Here is a 16981-nt window from a genome sequence, read left to right as displayed (position 1 = left end):
ATTATTATTAATAAAATACCTAAATCAAACCTTATTTACAGTTCTTATTTATAACTAATTCTAAGAATATCTTGTTAATAATAGTTAGTAATAATTAGTAGTTATTAGTACTAAATAATAAAGGTTGTAAATCAATAGCAAGATAACTTGCTCAACTATCATTATCAACTATCATTAGTCCTTATGTATAACAATTTAAAGTTGCATTTGTTCTCTGCAAGGTGATGACATCATGGAGATAATGTTCAATCATCAGTCGGATTCTCAATATCCTGGGCGAACTCCAGTGCTTTCTTGTAATCGGTGAAGCAATGTTCCTTCTGCTTGTAGGTGACTCTCAGTTTTGCAGGGTACATCAGTCCATATCTCAGATTTGGTATCTTCTTAAGGATTCCTCTTGTCTCATTGAAAAGTGCTCTCCTCTTAGCGACCTCTACAGGATAGTCTCGGAATATACTGATCCTGTCTCCTTCAAATGAGAGATTTCTGTTGCTTGCAATTTTTCTCATGATGTCATCCAAAACATGGTCATATTGCACCTTCAATATCAGTTGTCTTGGGGGGGGCGCTAGCACTCGGACGACATCTCAATGCTCTGTGTGCCCGACCTAGTAGAGGCTTTTGATCTAAATTTAAAACTTTTTGTAATAGGTCTGCAGAAAAGTCACAGAAGTTTTTATTTCCCTCTTTGCCCTCTTTAACACCAACAATTCTTATGGCGTTTATGGCAACAATTCTTATGACGTCCCTCCAAGTCAATACATTTCAAGAGTCACTTTATTCAATAAGTCTGTTAAACGCTTAGTCTCGGAGAGAACTCTTTTTGTAGTTTCAGCACTTGTATCGGCAATTGATTCTAATTCAGTTATGGCTGCAGTGTGCTGATTTACTGTATCAATAATGGGATCCAACCAATTAGAGTTAAAGTTAGATTCCATCAGATTAATTTTATCATTTACCTCTTCCATTTGTTGATTACATTTTCAGACATTTCTTCCTTCCAGGTAGCCAATTCTTCTCGAACAGAAGCAGTGATTTCTTCTTTAAAAACTTTCAGTTCTTCTCTTATACTTGCGATTTCTCTTGAAATAAAAGTACGAAGTTCCTCCATTTCAGCTTTTTTAGTCTTTGCCTTGTGGACCGGTTTTGAAACTTCTTCCTGGGACAACGCTGAAATTGAGCCCGAGGCTTCAGTCGGGCCTACTTCTTCCACCGGTGGTTTAGTCTTACCGGTTTTCCTTGCCTGTCCTTTTGGGGGAGTACGTTGTAACGACATTAAACCACCGGAGTTGCGGTCTGATGACGTCACTCACCCTCGACACAGGCTGCCGGTGAGTTCTCTGCAGGTCAGTCCCGTTTTTGTTACCATTGTTGTTCGGATTTAGCGTGGAGCTAGCTGCGCGTGCCTCTACTCCAGCATAGCACCACCGGATATTTTCTAAAATACACAATTTGCACAACTCGGGGAAATAGGCTGCCAAAAGAATTCATGGCAGAAAAACAATGAGCAGTTGCATGCCTCGCCCCTAGAAGCTACAAATGGGCTCTAGCAAAAAAAATTAACTGCTGTATGAACTCAACGGGTCAGGTGGCGTCTGTGATGGGGAAATGAGCTAGCGACTTTTCGTGTTGGGACTCTCCTCAGCTGGGATTAGAGGGGAGGTAGCCAGTTGTAAGAATAGGGAAAGAGCTATCAAGTGGCGGGTGAATCCAGGTAAAGAGGGGTTGATTGGTACATGAATCAAGCAGGGTGAGGAGGCTGGAGATGGTGGCTGTGATAAGTGGGCATGATAAATTAAGAAAACTAAATGGTGAAATCTGATAAGAAGGTAAGGTGCAGAGTGAAATACAGAAGCACAGAGAGGGGTGCTGGGTTGAAGGATATGGGGGTGGGGGGTGGGGAGAAGAATAATGGAGGGCCGGAATATGGGGGTGGGGTGATCAGTGGATGGAAGAAAGGAAAGGGAATTGGACGATGGTAACGGTGTGGTGGGGGGGGGGGGGGGGGGGGGGGGGGTGAAAGGAGAAGTATGTATGGGTTGGGAGTGGGGGAAGCAAGGAAGATGAGAAGGACAGAGAGGGGTTAGTCTGGAATTTAAGTTCTATGTCTTGAAGAAAGGACCCAACCTGAAACATTGCCCGTCCATTTCCCTTCCACAGATGTTGCCTGCGTGGCTGAGTTCTTCCAGCAATTTGATTTTTGCTCATCTGCAGACCCGGGTTTCTAACAAATTAGCTTTAACTGAGAGTCAAGTTTGAACTAATGAGTTATCATAAACTTTATTTATTCATCTAACCACAGTCAGTCAGCAAAGTTCCCTCAAAATGAACTAGTGCAGAAAGTTTTGCAGGGCTAAAGAATGTAGCAGCTCCCAGATACCGCAGCAATCATCACATTTTCCTACCCATGGACATGATGTAAGACCTGGAAGCAGGCCAGTGCATCTATTCCAATTCCAATAGAAGAAATGGTTGCTCAATAACCAACTACATTGAGGTCAGCAGTGGAGGTCATCAGTGGCTCCAAAGCCGAGCTTAATTGTCAGGATTGCTCATGTGCGTTTTCAAAGCTGCACTCCCAGTTCTGCCAAACTGACGGCAGTTCCTCATTGTCTAATTTCAACCCATTACTTTTCCAAATCAGAGACCAAGCATTGGACAAAGCAGACTCTGCAGAATGTAATAGCCTAAGCTTCTGTGAAGCCTCAGAGGAATTACTTGTCTAATTCATGGATCAGAACTGACTTCTGAGCTGGATTCTAGTCTAGAATTGATCTTATTTTTGTGGTAGAAATTATGTTGAATTGGGCCTATTGGGGGCCTCCAGCACTTTGTCTTCTGAAATCTGGACATTCTTCATCATTATTATCTACCCCGAATCTTCTGACATCCATGTTTATATCCTTGGTACACACAGATGAGAAATACTTGTCTATCTCCCGCACATCCACAAATAGATGATCTTTAAGGAGCTCTATTCACTTCCCAGTTATTATTTTGCCCTTAATATACGTAGAATCTCTTTGGATTCTCCTGTATCTGCTAAGTCTATCTCGCTCTCCTGATTTCTTCTTAACTGTACTCCTCCCCATCCTATCAGATCTTAATGAAACATATAAACATTTTAAGGGATTGGACAGGCTAGATGCAGGAAAACCCAGGTGCTTCCTTTGAGCTTGGGCTAAAAACAGGACTGCAAACATTGGGTGAGAATTGCGAGGGTGCGTATCGGGGGGGGGGGGGGGGGGGGGGGGGGGGGGGGGGGGGAAACAGCGAGACAGACAGATACACACACACACACACACACACACACACACACACACACACACACACACACACACACACACACACACACTAACACACACACACACACACACACACACACACACACACACACACACACACACACACACACACACACACACACACACACACACACACAAACACACACACACACACACACACACACACACACACACACACACACACACACACAGGGAGACACACACACACAGGGAGATCCACACACACACACAGGGGAGACACAGAGACGGCCACACACACAGGGGGAGACACACACACACACACACACACAAGGAGATGCACACAGGGAGACAGACACACACACACACACCTTTCCTACCCCCTCTTCCATCCTACCCTCCCTCCCTCTTTCCTCCCTTTCCTCCCTCCTCCCTCTTTCCTTCTCCTTGGCTGGAATGCGTGAGTGTCACGCTCAAAGCGTGAGAGTTGGCAGCCCTGGCTAAAAATAACAATTGTTGGATTCATGCGGCAGTTCCAACTTCTTGACTATTTTTGGGATTTAAATCCAACAGAGTGCCAGATTATTTATGTGTGAAAAATAGGCAGATTAAACAATTATGGCTTTTGAGTATGGCACATTTGATAGGGTTGATAGACACAATATGTTGGAGTAACTCAGCGGGCCATGCATCTTTGGAGAGGGTTGATTGCATTTGGATTAGGAAATGTTGACTTGTTTATTCTTTCTATTTGTATGTCAATCTGTTTAGCCTTTTCTCTGCTGATTCTTCTTTCAGCATTTTCTGCTTCTCTGCTACTTTCATACCTGTATAACTGGTTTCTTCAGATTTCTTCACTCCGCTTTCTCTTTTGTTATTGTAACTCCATGTTATGCTCTGTATGCTTACAGAAGGCTTCCACTATTTTAGAGTTTCAATTCACTGCTGTATTGAGGAAATGCTGCATTGTTCGTGGGGCCATTTTGCAATTCAAATAATCCCAGGACTGTTCTCCTGCACTGGGAGATGCAGACCAGAAAAAGGCAGTGTATTATATAATCTAACCTGTGAATATCTGAAAAACAAATTAAATGATCATTTGTCTCCTTTCTATTTTTAAGACCTTTTGGTGCACAGGGTAGCAACTCTATTCTCTAGATTAGAACAGAGATTCATTTCAAAATTAGAGTCATAGAGCCCTAGAGTTATAGACTCTTACAGCATGCAAACAGGCCCTTCGGCCCAACTTGTCCACACTGTCCAACATGCAACATTTGCATTAGTCCCACCTGCCTGCGTTTAGCCCATATCCCTCTAAACCTGTCCTATCCATATACCTCTTTAAATGTTTCTCATATGTTGCAATAGTACCTGCCTCTACTACCTCCTCCAGCAGCTCATCCATACATCCACCACTCTTTGTGTGAAAAAGTTACCCCTCAGATTCCTATTATACATTCCTCCCCACTCACTTTAAACGTATGTCCACTGGTCCTCAATGTTCCTACTCTGGGCAAATGGCACTGTGTCTACCCGATCTATTCCTCTCATGATTGTGCACGTTTTTATAAGATCATCCCTTGTCCTCCTGAGAAATCATACTTTGAAGGCATATATGGTGGTATCTAAAACACCTTCCTTTGTCATTCTCATTTCAAATCAAGTTGAGTTTATTGTCACTGTGGTACAGGTACAATGCAACACAGAAACACAAAGGCACATATTATACCTAAATTGCCCATACAATTCTGCAAGACAGTAAAAAGAAAGAAAACTATGCAAAACAAAACAAGACATTAGTGCAAAACACAACCAGAGAGGAAAAACAAAGGTGAAGGTAGGACAAGAGGTGATTGGCAGTGTTCCATTATCCATGCCCACTGTTAAATCAGCATTTTCGGCCTCATCTCTGAATCCTATTCTATGCTCAATTCCCCATTTAATGTTTAGGAGACACAATGATGTATGGAGAGATGGCCAAGGTAGCTCAGTGACAATCCTCTTAAGTCTTCCAATATAAAGGTTGTAACACTTCTCTAATTTAAAATAATACACTATTAAATTCTGATCAAATCTGTACTTTTCATTAGTGCTGCCTTTCACCTGCATTTTATTTGAAAATATAGAATTTATAGCCTTTAGAAAATATAGCTCCATTTCAAAAATGCATTTACCATTCTCTGAAAATTGATTCTGCGTAAATTATGTTAATCTTGAAGCTCATCTGTTTGCAAATAAAATATAATATAATGGCACAAATGACTGGTATCATCTTATCTCATCATTGCCACATCATAGAAGGATGTTTAAAATGCAGGAGATACAACTGGTGGAGAGAGAAAATGTTTTGAGTCAGTCTGTTGAGTTATTCATATACAAAACTCCAAGCAGGTCACAGATGTACTGTCAAATTTCTAACGTTTCAAAATAATTTGTATGTGATTGGCGTTTGCTTGAGTACGTTTAATTTTCAGTTATTTTTGTGTCAAAGTATTAACTATGACCCTTGGGTCCAAGCATTATCCATGGAAAGGGAAGTTCATGCATTTTTTATTTGTTTCTCTCAGTTGACCTTGTTTGCATCTTTGAAAGGTTCTGAGCAGCTTAGCCTAAGCATAAAATGCTGGAGTAATGCTGGAGTAACTCAGCGGGACAGGCAGCATCTCTGGAGAGAAGGAATGAGAGGGAACTTGCAGTTCTTTCCTACACAGCTTAACCTAAACCTCTGTTTCCATTGTGCTCGACAGCATGCTAATTATGAGCAGATGATACTCTTTTCATCGGTTAAAATGGTAGAATTATCTCTCTATAGTAAGGAACTGCAGATACTGGATTAAACTGAAGATAGACACAAAAAGCTGGAATAACTCAGCGGGTCAGACAGCATCTCAGGAGAAAAGGAATACGTGACGTTTCGGGTCGAGACCCTTTACATTACAAAGACATTATGATGTATTTGTAATGTAATAAATGTAATATATATACGTTGTGTAATATAAATATATTGTGTAATCTAAAATGGAAACTCGTGCCTGAGCCTCGTGACTGAGGTCAAGACCTTCAAGATAAAAAGCAGTGATTGCAGAATAAACAGGCTCTTACTCTTACTCAGTGAAGGACGTGTCATCTTTGTGCTAGTCACAACAGAGCCTTACCTCATCCGAAACCTTTACACTGCTGTCCAAATGTACCGTTATTACTTCTTTAATAATTGACTCCAGCATCTTCCCCTCCACCGATGTCAGGCTAATGTATCGGACTTGGACCAAAATATCATAAAGCCCATTAACATTGTGTGAAGTGCTACCAAATTGTTTGAAAATCCTTACAGTGTGAATTGGAATTCCTTCAATCAATTCACAGAAGACGCGAGGAGGATTTGGATGTGTGCCTGTATGAATATCCTGTCCCTCACTCAAGTGGTTTCCCAAGGTCATTTTAATCTAAATATCATGGTTGAGTACCTGTTAATATTGAAGCTTCCAATACCCTCCTCAAAATTATGCACTGAGAATACCTCAGAATACTTATTTAGCCAATGTGAGCATATACAGGCTGGAACACATTTCCAAATTGAGTTGATATTGGAATTTAAAAAGCCCATCTAAAAATATGAACCTTTGAGTCAGCCTTTGTGTTCTAACCAACCTTATTTTAAATAATTCCTTGAAATTGTTTTGTGATAGTCCATATTTTGCTTTGTAATTATGGTCAGCCAAAAATCTGCATTTTACTGGGAAATACTTTGAATTATTGAGACAAAAATGCCCTCAGAGCTTCTTTATGAGTGAGAAATCATATGTTGTTCAAATGAATAACACAGGTACTCCATTAAAGAAAAGAAAAGCTTGTTGGATTCATGTACCACTTTTACTGTGCCTTTCTCCAGAGAGGCAAGTTCTGCATTAAACAATATTGTAGACACAACAGTCACTTACATAATAGACACAAAATGCTGGAGTAACTCAGCGGGACAGGCAGCATCTATGGAGAGAAGGCATGTAAAATGTTTTGGGTCGAGGCCCTTCTTCAGACTGATGTCAGGGCAACATAATAACACAATCGCATAACACAACTCCTAAAGTGGAATAACATTAAGTCAGTAATGTTTATTGACAACCAATATTACATATGGCATAGATGTCATATTCCTATTTTAATAGTTAATATCAAAAACAGTAAACCAAACAAATGTGTAGTGTCTATGTGCTTTAAGGGCCTGTCCCACCTTCACGACCTAATTCATGACCTTTTTTACTCGTGGACATTTTTCATCAGGCTAGAAAAACGCCGCAACCTACTTGATTCCACGAGTACCTATGACTAGCATCACGACCTGCTACGACCTCGTGATGACCATGCTGCGAGTATGAGTCAAGGGCAAACTCGGCAGAGGTCGTGAATTAGGTTGTGAAAGTGGAACAGGTCCTTTAGTTTAAATAAAGTCATCTAGATATTTGGATCAATGGACTGATTAGACAAATCTTTCAAGTTGGTTGCTACTGTCTTGGGTTCTCCCATGAACTTTCTACTGTTGACCATTCAACATTTCTAGTTGGGTTTGAGATGGCTCCAGAGATTTGCTTGTTTGCGTTTATTTTCTTAAGTTAACTCTATAACCTCGTAGTTACCTGAGGCCGGACTCGATGAATAATCCAATTTTATTCTTCAAATCAGTGAAATGGCAATTATCTGTGAACAATACTAGCGTTGTTAGGAAAGTACCATAGATTTTTGCAGCACCTGGTGGTGTATAAAAATACAATAATGGTCAAGTCTGAAGAAGGGTCCCAACACGCAATGTCGGCTATCCATGTTCTCCAGGGATGCTGCCTGACCAGCGGAGTTAGTGCCGCACTTTGTGCCCAATAATGGTTGTGTTTATTTTCATACAGGGTGTGTGTTCTATCCAATTATCTTCATGGTATTTCATAATTTCTTCCTTCTGTGACCAATGAGCTACAAAAACACCTTTAATACTGGACCGCTGTGGTTTATTTGCCATTGCTGGCTATTACTTCCACTTTAAATAGGTTACTTGTCTAGAAATCCAGTCATTGGACAGCTCCATTATTCCATTTTGTACTATCTCAATTGAATTGCACAGCTTGCTCTCTCTTGGTGCTGTTCCATGCATTATGTCAATAGATGATAGACAATAGGTGCAGGAGTAGGCCATTAGGCCCTTCAAGCCAGCACCGTCATTCACTGTAATCATGGCTGATCTTCCACAATCAGTACCCCGTTCCTGCCTTCTCCCCATATCCCTGGACTGCACTATCTTTAAGAGCTCTATCTAACACGCTCTTGAAAGCATCCAGAGAATTGGCCTCTAATACCTTCTGAGGCAGAGAATTATACTGATTCACAACTCTCTGGATGAAAATGTTTTTCCTCATCTCCGTTCTATATGGCCTACAGCTTATTCTTAAACTGTGGCCCATGGTTCTGGACTCCCCAAAAATCGGGAACATGTTTCCTGCCTCTAGCATGTCCAATCCCTTCAATAAGATCCCCTCTCGTCCTTCTAAATTCCAGTGTATATAAGCCCAGCCGCTCCATTCCTTCAACATATGACAGTCCCGCCATCCAGTGAATTAACCTTGTGAACATACGCTGCACTCACTCTACAGCAAGAATGTCCATCCTCAAATTTGGAGATCAAAACTGCACACAATACTCCAGTTGTGGTCTCACTAGGGCCCTGTACAACTGCAGAAGGACCTCTTTGGTCCTATACTCAACTATTCTTGTTATGAAGGCCAACATTCCACTACCTTTCTTCACTGCCTGCTGTACCTACATGCTTACTTTCAGTGCCTGATGAACAAGATACAAGATACAAGATACATTTAATTGTCATTTGGACCCCTTGAGGTCCAAACGAAATGCCGTTTCTGCAGCCATACATTACAAACACATAGACCCAAGACACAACATAATTTACATAAACATCCATCACATCGCTGTGATGGAAGGCCAAATAAACTTATCTTAACAAGGACACCCTGATCTTGTTGCACTTCCCCTTTTCTGAATGTATCACCATTCAGATAATAATCTGCCTTCCTGTTCTTGTCTCCACAGTAGATAACCTCGCATTTATCCACATTAAACTGCATCTGCTGGTATCCGGACATGGCCCCAACAGACGGTCGAAGCCAAAGAACGGAATGGAAACGAGGCCGAAACGCCAATAAACCGAAAGAGTCTGAAGACGAAACGCCTACTAACCGAAAGGTTGGGATGCCTAAATGCAAACTAACCGAAAGGGCGGGACGCATAAAAGCCAACAAACCGAAAAGCTGCGTCGCCTAAAAGCAAATATACCGGATGGCCGCTCTGGGTGGTGTTTCGGCTCGAGACCTTTCAGACACACTCTGAAGAATGGGTGGAGACGGAGGAGAGAGAGAAGGGACAGAGAGGGGGTTGGAATCACCCTGGTGTGGGGGTTGGGGTCCGATGGCAGCGCATCGCGGTCAGTGACTGTGGGGCGCTTCCGCAGGTGGAGACGGAGGACGGAGAGAGGGGGGGGGGGAGGAGAGGGGAGAGAGAGGAGGGAGAGAGAGGAGGGGGGGGAGGGGGGGGGGGGAGGAGGGGGAGGGAGAGAGAGAGAGAGAGGGAGAGAGAGAGAGAGAGAGAGAGAGAGCGAGAGAGAGAGCAGGGAGGAGGAGAGGGGAGAGAGCGAGGGGGGAGACGGGAGCGTGGGGTTCATTTTCCCACTTGGTGACTGGGCAATCTGAACCCAAGCACCAAGTTGAAAGTGGCCGAAGGTGTGCATGCCTCAGGACAACCCCCACTCTCCCACGGCCACCCTCCGCGGGCTGTGGGTTAGGTGGAGCGGAGGTTTGGGACAATGTTCATCCCTCCACAGTGATGTGATGGACGCGGGGGTCTGGACCAACCGCTGACAAGTCCGTTATTGGACTTTTCTGTTGAGCGGCAGTCAGTCCTTTGGCTTGTAGGCGACGCCGCCTTTCGGGTCGGTGGCGTTTCGACAGAGCGGCCATTTGGTAAGTTTGCTTTTAGGCGACGCAGCTTTTCGGTTTGTTGGCTTTTAGGCGTCCCGCCCTGTCAGTTAGTTTGCATTTAGGCGTCCCAACCTTTCGGTTAATAGGCTTTTCGTCTTCAGACCTGGCTTGTAGGCGACGCCGCCTTAGTCCATCAGCGCCACGTCCGCACACGGCATCTGCCCACTCACCCAACCTGTCCAAGTCACCCTGCATCCTCATCGCATCATCCTCACAGTTCGCAATGTCACCCAGCTTTGTGTCATCTGCAAATTTGTTAATCTTACTTTTAATCCTTTCATCTAAATCATTGATGTATATAGTAAGTAGCTGCGATCTAGGACCGAGCCTTGCGGTACCCCACTAATCACTGCCTGCCATTCTGAAAGGGATCCGTTAAGCCCTACTATTTGTTTCTTGTCTGCCAACCAATTTACTATCCATGTCAGTACACTACCCCCAATACCATGTATTCTAATTTTGCCCACTAATCTCCAATGTGGGACCTTATCATTCAGGAGGGATTAGAAGTCTAAACATTCAGTATTCTGTCCAGTATAACATTCGCAGCAACCGGTATTTCTGACACCCTGTCTCAGTTTCTCTCTTTAAAATACTGGAATGTGTTTGATAATTGAAACCACAACGGTATCTTATTAGATAAAAGGAACACTTGCAGTTTCAGGAAAAACATTTTTCGCTGAGATTTTCTCTGCTGAGGCAAAAATCTTGGAAGTATTGCATGAAATAAGGTTGCAAAACAAAAAAACCAAAAAGGCACGTTACACAGTTTGAAAATAGTGAATGTTGACAGCCAGTATTACATATAACAAAGGTGATGATAGAATTGCCCCCTGTCTGCTTGTCACTTTATAACAGCAGGAATGGAGACAAACACACATGTGCAAAAGCTTTAAGGGCCTGTCCCACTTGGACGTCATTTACGCGTCACGTCACGACGTGCGCATCATAACGCACGCGTGATACGCGCATGGTGTGCATTACGCGTGCATGGCACATGGTGGCGTAGGCAGTGACGCACGGTGATGCGCGGCGCCCCAGGATTTGGGGATCTCAAAATCCTCGCATGCCACCTGCGTGACCCGCAAATGACGCCCAAGTGGGACAGACTCTTAAGGCTATTCTTTCATTAAACACAATAGTGGTTAGAAGGCCCAATAAACCACTTAATAAGTGTTGGCAGTAACTCATGGAAATATAGTGTCTTGAATTAAAAATTGCAGTTTGTTGAGTGGATTTCTATGCCACAATTTGAAACTTCAGTAATTCATTCAGGCATTAGTGCATATTTCAAGAGTTATTTATCTTACATCGATGTATATCAAAGACAGACTTTTTTGCAGAGTTTTTTGGTGCATCATTAACTATTTTATAATGTGTATCCTATAATTCCAAAGTGGTCTAACTTAAATTCAACAAAGTTTAATATAACTTCTTGTTCCCTTGAATGAGACAATTACCTGGCAGTGAACAAAGAGACATTTAATGTTTTGCCTGTGGATCCCTGCTGCATTAATCTATTGTACACAGGGCTGAAGGCACCATGTGCAATAGAATGAACAAACCACTGCAAAAAACGTTCTTCCATTGGCTCTGCTAATACAGAGCTAGCAATCAAATACTTGTAGGTTGCAGGTCAGGGATCCCAGTGGGAGGAAATTAGGTAGTAGGACTGACAGGGAATATTGGGCATTCAATCAAAGGCAATCAGGACTTCGGGTCCAGAAAGGGAAGGAGGCTGTGGATCAATGCACCATGGGTTTGGATAGAAGGACAGAGATGAGAGATCTACTTGGCTGATGTAAATGGGAGGTCAAAGATGTGGTCAGTTGGGGTTAGTGGGTGGAGGGGCCTTGAGGACACCAGCAGGAAGAAGCAAGGGGAAATGAACCAAGGAATAATTAAGAATCTTAACATTCCTACTCATAGAAAGATCTCAGCTCTAGATTCCTTGGATGCAGTTCAAGTCAAGTTAGTTCCCTTTGTCTTGTAGAGAACAGGGCCTCATTTGTCTTGTGTTTAAGAAGGAACTGCAGATGCTGGAAAATCAAAGGTACACAAAAATGCTGGAGAAACTCAGCGGGTGCAGCAGCATCTATGGAGAGAAGGAAATAGGCAACGTTTCGGGCCGAAACCCTTCTTCAGACTGATAGGGGGTGGCGGGGAGAAGGAATGAAAAAGGAGGAGGAGCCCGAGGACTGCGGAATGGGAGGAGACAGCCCGAGGGCTGAAGAAGTGGACTGAGAGACAGCAAGGGCTAACAAAATTGGGAGAATTCAATGTGCTCATTTTTGTGCTCATTTGTCCTGTTACAGCCTGCTTGTTACGAATGGCCTGTGCAGATTGCAGGTAATACAGGCACAAATCGATTTGTCTGCATTTGGCCTCAAAATGTGCATGCTCACCTTTATCTTGCACTGCTTTTGTCTTTTTCCATCTGTGTGAAGGAGCCAAACAAGGTTAACAACCCATCCAATGTTCATTAAGTAGTCAAGAAAATTCCTTTGCGCAGTGCTGAAAGTGCAAGTGTATGAGAAGGTGTAAGAGTGTCGCCCTGAGGATGCTAAAGGGTGAACACAATCCTCTCCTCATCAGTGATGCTCCACAGAAATGGTTGAAAGCTTTGTTCCTAGACATCCATCACCAGCAATTTAACTTGATCAAAAAAGTGCATTTACTTTCTTAGATGTCTGAGAACATTGCACCCTGGTGTAGTGACAATGAATTCATCTGAATCTAATCTGAATCAATAAATGTCTAACTGCTTTATTGTCCCCTCTCATTAGAAAATAATCACAGTAAATTGTTTGCTTCTTTTACTTTAACTTTTAATATTTTTTCACCTCTTCTCTTTCAGCACTGTGTTGCTCTATCCTTAGTTTAGTTTAGAGATACAGCGTGGAAACAGGCCCTTCGGCCCACCGAGTCCGTGCAGACCTGCGATCCCCATACACTAGCACTATCCTATTCACTAGAGACAATTTACAGAGGCCAATTAACCTACAAAACTGTGCGTCTTTGGAGTGTGAGAGGAACCTGGAGCACCCTGGGAAAACCAACGTGGTCACGGGGAATACATACAAACTCCGTGCAGACAGCACCCGTAGTCAGGATCGAACCTGGGTCTCTGGAGCTCTAAGACAGCAACGCAACCGCTGTGCCCATGTCTTTTACAATTATTTCCCACTGTGCGGATTTATTTCTCCAGAAAAAGATGTACAACTTTGCATATATTTATACTGAAGCTCATTTGCAAATTGCCAATTCTTTTCCCACAGAGGTATTTCACATGTTTTCAGTTTTTTTCTCATTTAATTTAAGCAATATCCTTATAACAATATACAAGGATATCTTATAATCTGTGGACTCCACATCTGTGGAGTCTTTTAAGTTCCTGGGAATCATCATCTCCAAGGACATTAAGTGGGGGGCTACCATCGACTCCACAGTCAAAAAGGCACAACAGAGGATATACTTCCTGCGGCAGCTGAGGAAGCACAATCTGCCACAGGCAATGATGGTCCAATTCTACACGGCCGTCGTAGAGTCTGTTCTCACCTTCTCCATCATGGTCTGGTTTGGCTCAGCCACCAAGCACGACACATGGAGGCTGCAGCGAATCGTCCAATCAGCAGAGAAGGTTATTGGCTGCAACCTTCCCTCCATGTACACTGCAAGGGCCAGGAAGCGAGCAGACAAGATCATCTCTGACCCCTATCACCCTGGCCACAAACTCTTTGAATCACTTCCCTCTGGAAGGCGATTCCAGACTGTCAAAGCTTCCACAGCCAGACATAAAAACAGTTTTTATCCACGAGTAGTTGCTCTACTCAATAACCAAAAATCTGTACCCTCCCTTTGATCTGGTATTTTGTTGGTTCACATGCTTGATCAATGGTGTTTTATCATTAATGTTTTATTATTATTAATGTTTACTGTGTTCTGAGTCATTCGTGACTGTCACTGTATGTCATGTTGTTATTTGTGGGTGGAGCACCAAGGCAAATTCCTTGTATGTGAATACTTGGCCAATAAACTTACATATACTTAAATTATAGCTTGATATTAAATGTTTTTTGTACCTGTTGCAAATCTGTTCATTTTTTTCTTTTAATTTATTATAATTAATGAAATCACAATTGTTAATTGTATCTAGTTGCATCAACAATATGATACAGTTTAACCAAAACTATAGCAACAAATGATACAGGCCAGTTCATGAGGTAATATTGTTACTCAAAGTCCACAAAGGAGCTATCAGGGCAGGTGAGGAAAAGCTTGCTCCGAGAGGTAAATTTCAAGATAGAGGAGAGGGAGAGAGGGATGGAGAGATTTAGTGATGGAATTCCAGAATTCCAGAAGTAGGAAAATCAGCAGCTGACCTTAACCTTAGGACTTCCATGTTTGTGTAAAAAATCCAAAATTGCTGTCAGCTCAGTAGAGAATCCAGAATTTAGATTTATTGCAGCCTTCAGGAATTGCTGGCAGTGGATGACCAGGAAGATCAAGCAACCACAACTAGGACAATGTAGATAGTTTGGAGATAAGATTACAAAGAGAACCATTTCAAGATCTTTCTGCTGATTGAGAAAGAGCATGGAGGGAAGGATTATCATCGTCCGAACCATTTACAATATTATCTGGGACTTGGATAAACATTTACCAAAGGAAATATAACTATTCACACTCTTTTCTTTCCCTTTCTGTTTAGGTTGGCAAGTGTTACGGGCAAGGTGCCAATAGGACCAAATTAATTCCAGTTTCTATCTTCAGCCTGAAATTTATGGGTGAGATGTGAGGCAATGCCAATTCTCCACAGAACAGACAGCAATGTTAGAACTTCTACACAAACATGGAAGTCCTAATATTAAGGTCAGCTGCTAATTTTCGTAACTTCCCACCAATGTCCAACTACAAATAGGGTCCAGTTTTGTAGGTAAGCTACAGACAACCCTAAGCCTTCTGCTGGGAATCAGTTTCAGGTTAGACCAGTGAATGCTGCTTGAATAGATATGTGATACAAGTATATAAAATTATGAAAGGCATTGACAGGGTAGACAGTCAGAATCTTTTTCCCAGGGGGGAAATGGAAAAGGGTAGTCGGCGTAGCATTAAGGCAAGAGGGGGGATGTTTAAAGGAGATGTGTGGGACAGGTTATTTAGAATGAGAGTGGTGGGTCCCTGGAACGCGCTGCGAGGGTGATTATGGACGCATATATGATAAAGGAGTTTAAGAGGCGTTTAGATAGGCTCATGCATACAGTATGTAGGGGATGAAGGGATATGGATCACATGCAGGCAGGGATTGGCTTAACGGCATCATGTTCAGCGGAGACATTGTGGGCCAGTTTAGTTTAGAGATAGAGCGTGGAAATAGGCCCTCTGGCCCACCAAGTCCGCGCCAACCAGCGATCCCTGCACATTAACGCTATCTTACACACATTAGGAACAATTTACACATGCACCAAGCCAATTAACCGACAAAGGTACACAAAAAAGCTGGATAAACTCAGCGGGTGCAGCAGCATCTATGGAGCAAAGGAAATAGGCAATGTTTCGGGCCGAAACCCTTCTTCAGAAAGATTTCTACTGAAGAAGAAGGGTTTCGGCCCGAAATGTTGCCTATTTCCTTCGCTCCATAGGTGCTGCTGCACCCGCTGAGTTTCTCCAGCTTTTTTGTGTACCTTCGATTTTCCAGCATCTGAAGTTCCTTCTTAAACAATTAACCGACAAACCTGTACATCTTATGTCTCTACTGTGAAATCTCCTCAAAGTCCCCACTCATTGAAAAATGTTCTCCTCTCTCCAACAGGAGATCTGTGAGACCCGCTCTCACTGCTCCGATTCAGTGATTCCAAAGTCTCTCCTGCTCTTTGCCCATGGTCTCAGCCAGACCCTCTACCACAGCCTCCAGCCCTTCCTCGGCACTTGTCCACCCCTACCTTATCCTGTGTGACCTCCAGCTCTATTTCCTTGTTTGGGCCCAGCCATTATTTATTGTATCTGCATTTCATTCATCGATTCTCCCATTGCACACTTTCAATCTGCGCTCTTCTACTTCCTGACATCCATCAGCCTGAAGAATGGGCACGACCTGAAATGTGGTCTGTCCATTTCTTCCCACAGAGGCTACCTGACTCTTTGAGTTCCACCACAGTTGTTTTTTTTTCACTCACAATTCCATCATCTGCCACCTCTTCAATCTGCTTGTGTAGTCCCATTCCATTTTCTCGTCATTATTTCCTCAACTATTTTGCCACTTTCCTTTTGAAAATTATTAATGAATCTGCTTTCACCGCCCTTTCAAGTAGTTCATTCTAAGTTGTAATTCACTATGCAAAAATATTCTCAAATTGCCTTTGGTTCTTGTGCCAATTAACTTCAAGTTCAGTCCTTTGTCTATCTACCCTGCTGTCACTGGAAGTTGTTTCTTTTTTAATAATTCTATGAAAACCCTTCATGATTTTGAACAACTTGTTATTCATGCCTGCGATTGAAGGCTTTTTAAATTAAGCCTCATCAAAGTTATGGACCTGGAATGATCTTGGCTTTAGTCTCGGCACATTTGATCTTACGCCACTGAGATTCGTCAGATGAGCACTGAAGCGGCTATTGGTTGGTTGTCCTCCAAAACAACACAAGACAAAATAGGAATTTTACATTCAGTGGACAAATGAGTGATGTTAA

At 42.7% G+C, this 16981-nt stretch overlaps 1 protein-coding gene across 2 annotated transcripts in view; it reads left to right on the top strand.

The window, feature by feature from the left end:
• The window catches only part of slc36a4 (solute carrier family 36 member 4), a 411562-nt gene that overhangs the window by 359039 nt on the left and 35542 nt on the right, over window positions 1-16981 (top strand). Inside the window, exon 11 of one of the 2 annotated variants that reach the window (XM_055637283.1) lies at window positions 13152-13198. The exons of the other annotated variant lie outside the window; for it this stretch is intronic. Within the exon in view, the coding sequence (XP_055493258.1) occupies window positions 13152-13183 (32 nt within the window). The 3' untranslated portion in view covers window positions 13184-13198. Of the gene's footprint in view, window positions 1-13151; window positions 13199-16981 lie in introns of those variants that run through there. 2 annotated transcript variants of the gene reach the window in all.

This window comes from Leucoraja erinacea, chromosome 6, assembly GCF_028641065.1.
Source record: "Leucoraja erinacea ecotype New England chromosome 6, Leri_hhj_1, whole genome shotgun sequence".
Taxonomy (NCBI): domain Eukaryota; kingdom Metazoa; phylum Chordata; class Chondrichthyes; order Rajiformes; family Rajidae; genus Leucoraja; species Leucoraja erinaceus.
The sequence above is the reverse complement of the archived record's forward strand: the minus strand, read 5'-3'. Positions and strand labels throughout refer to the sequence as shown.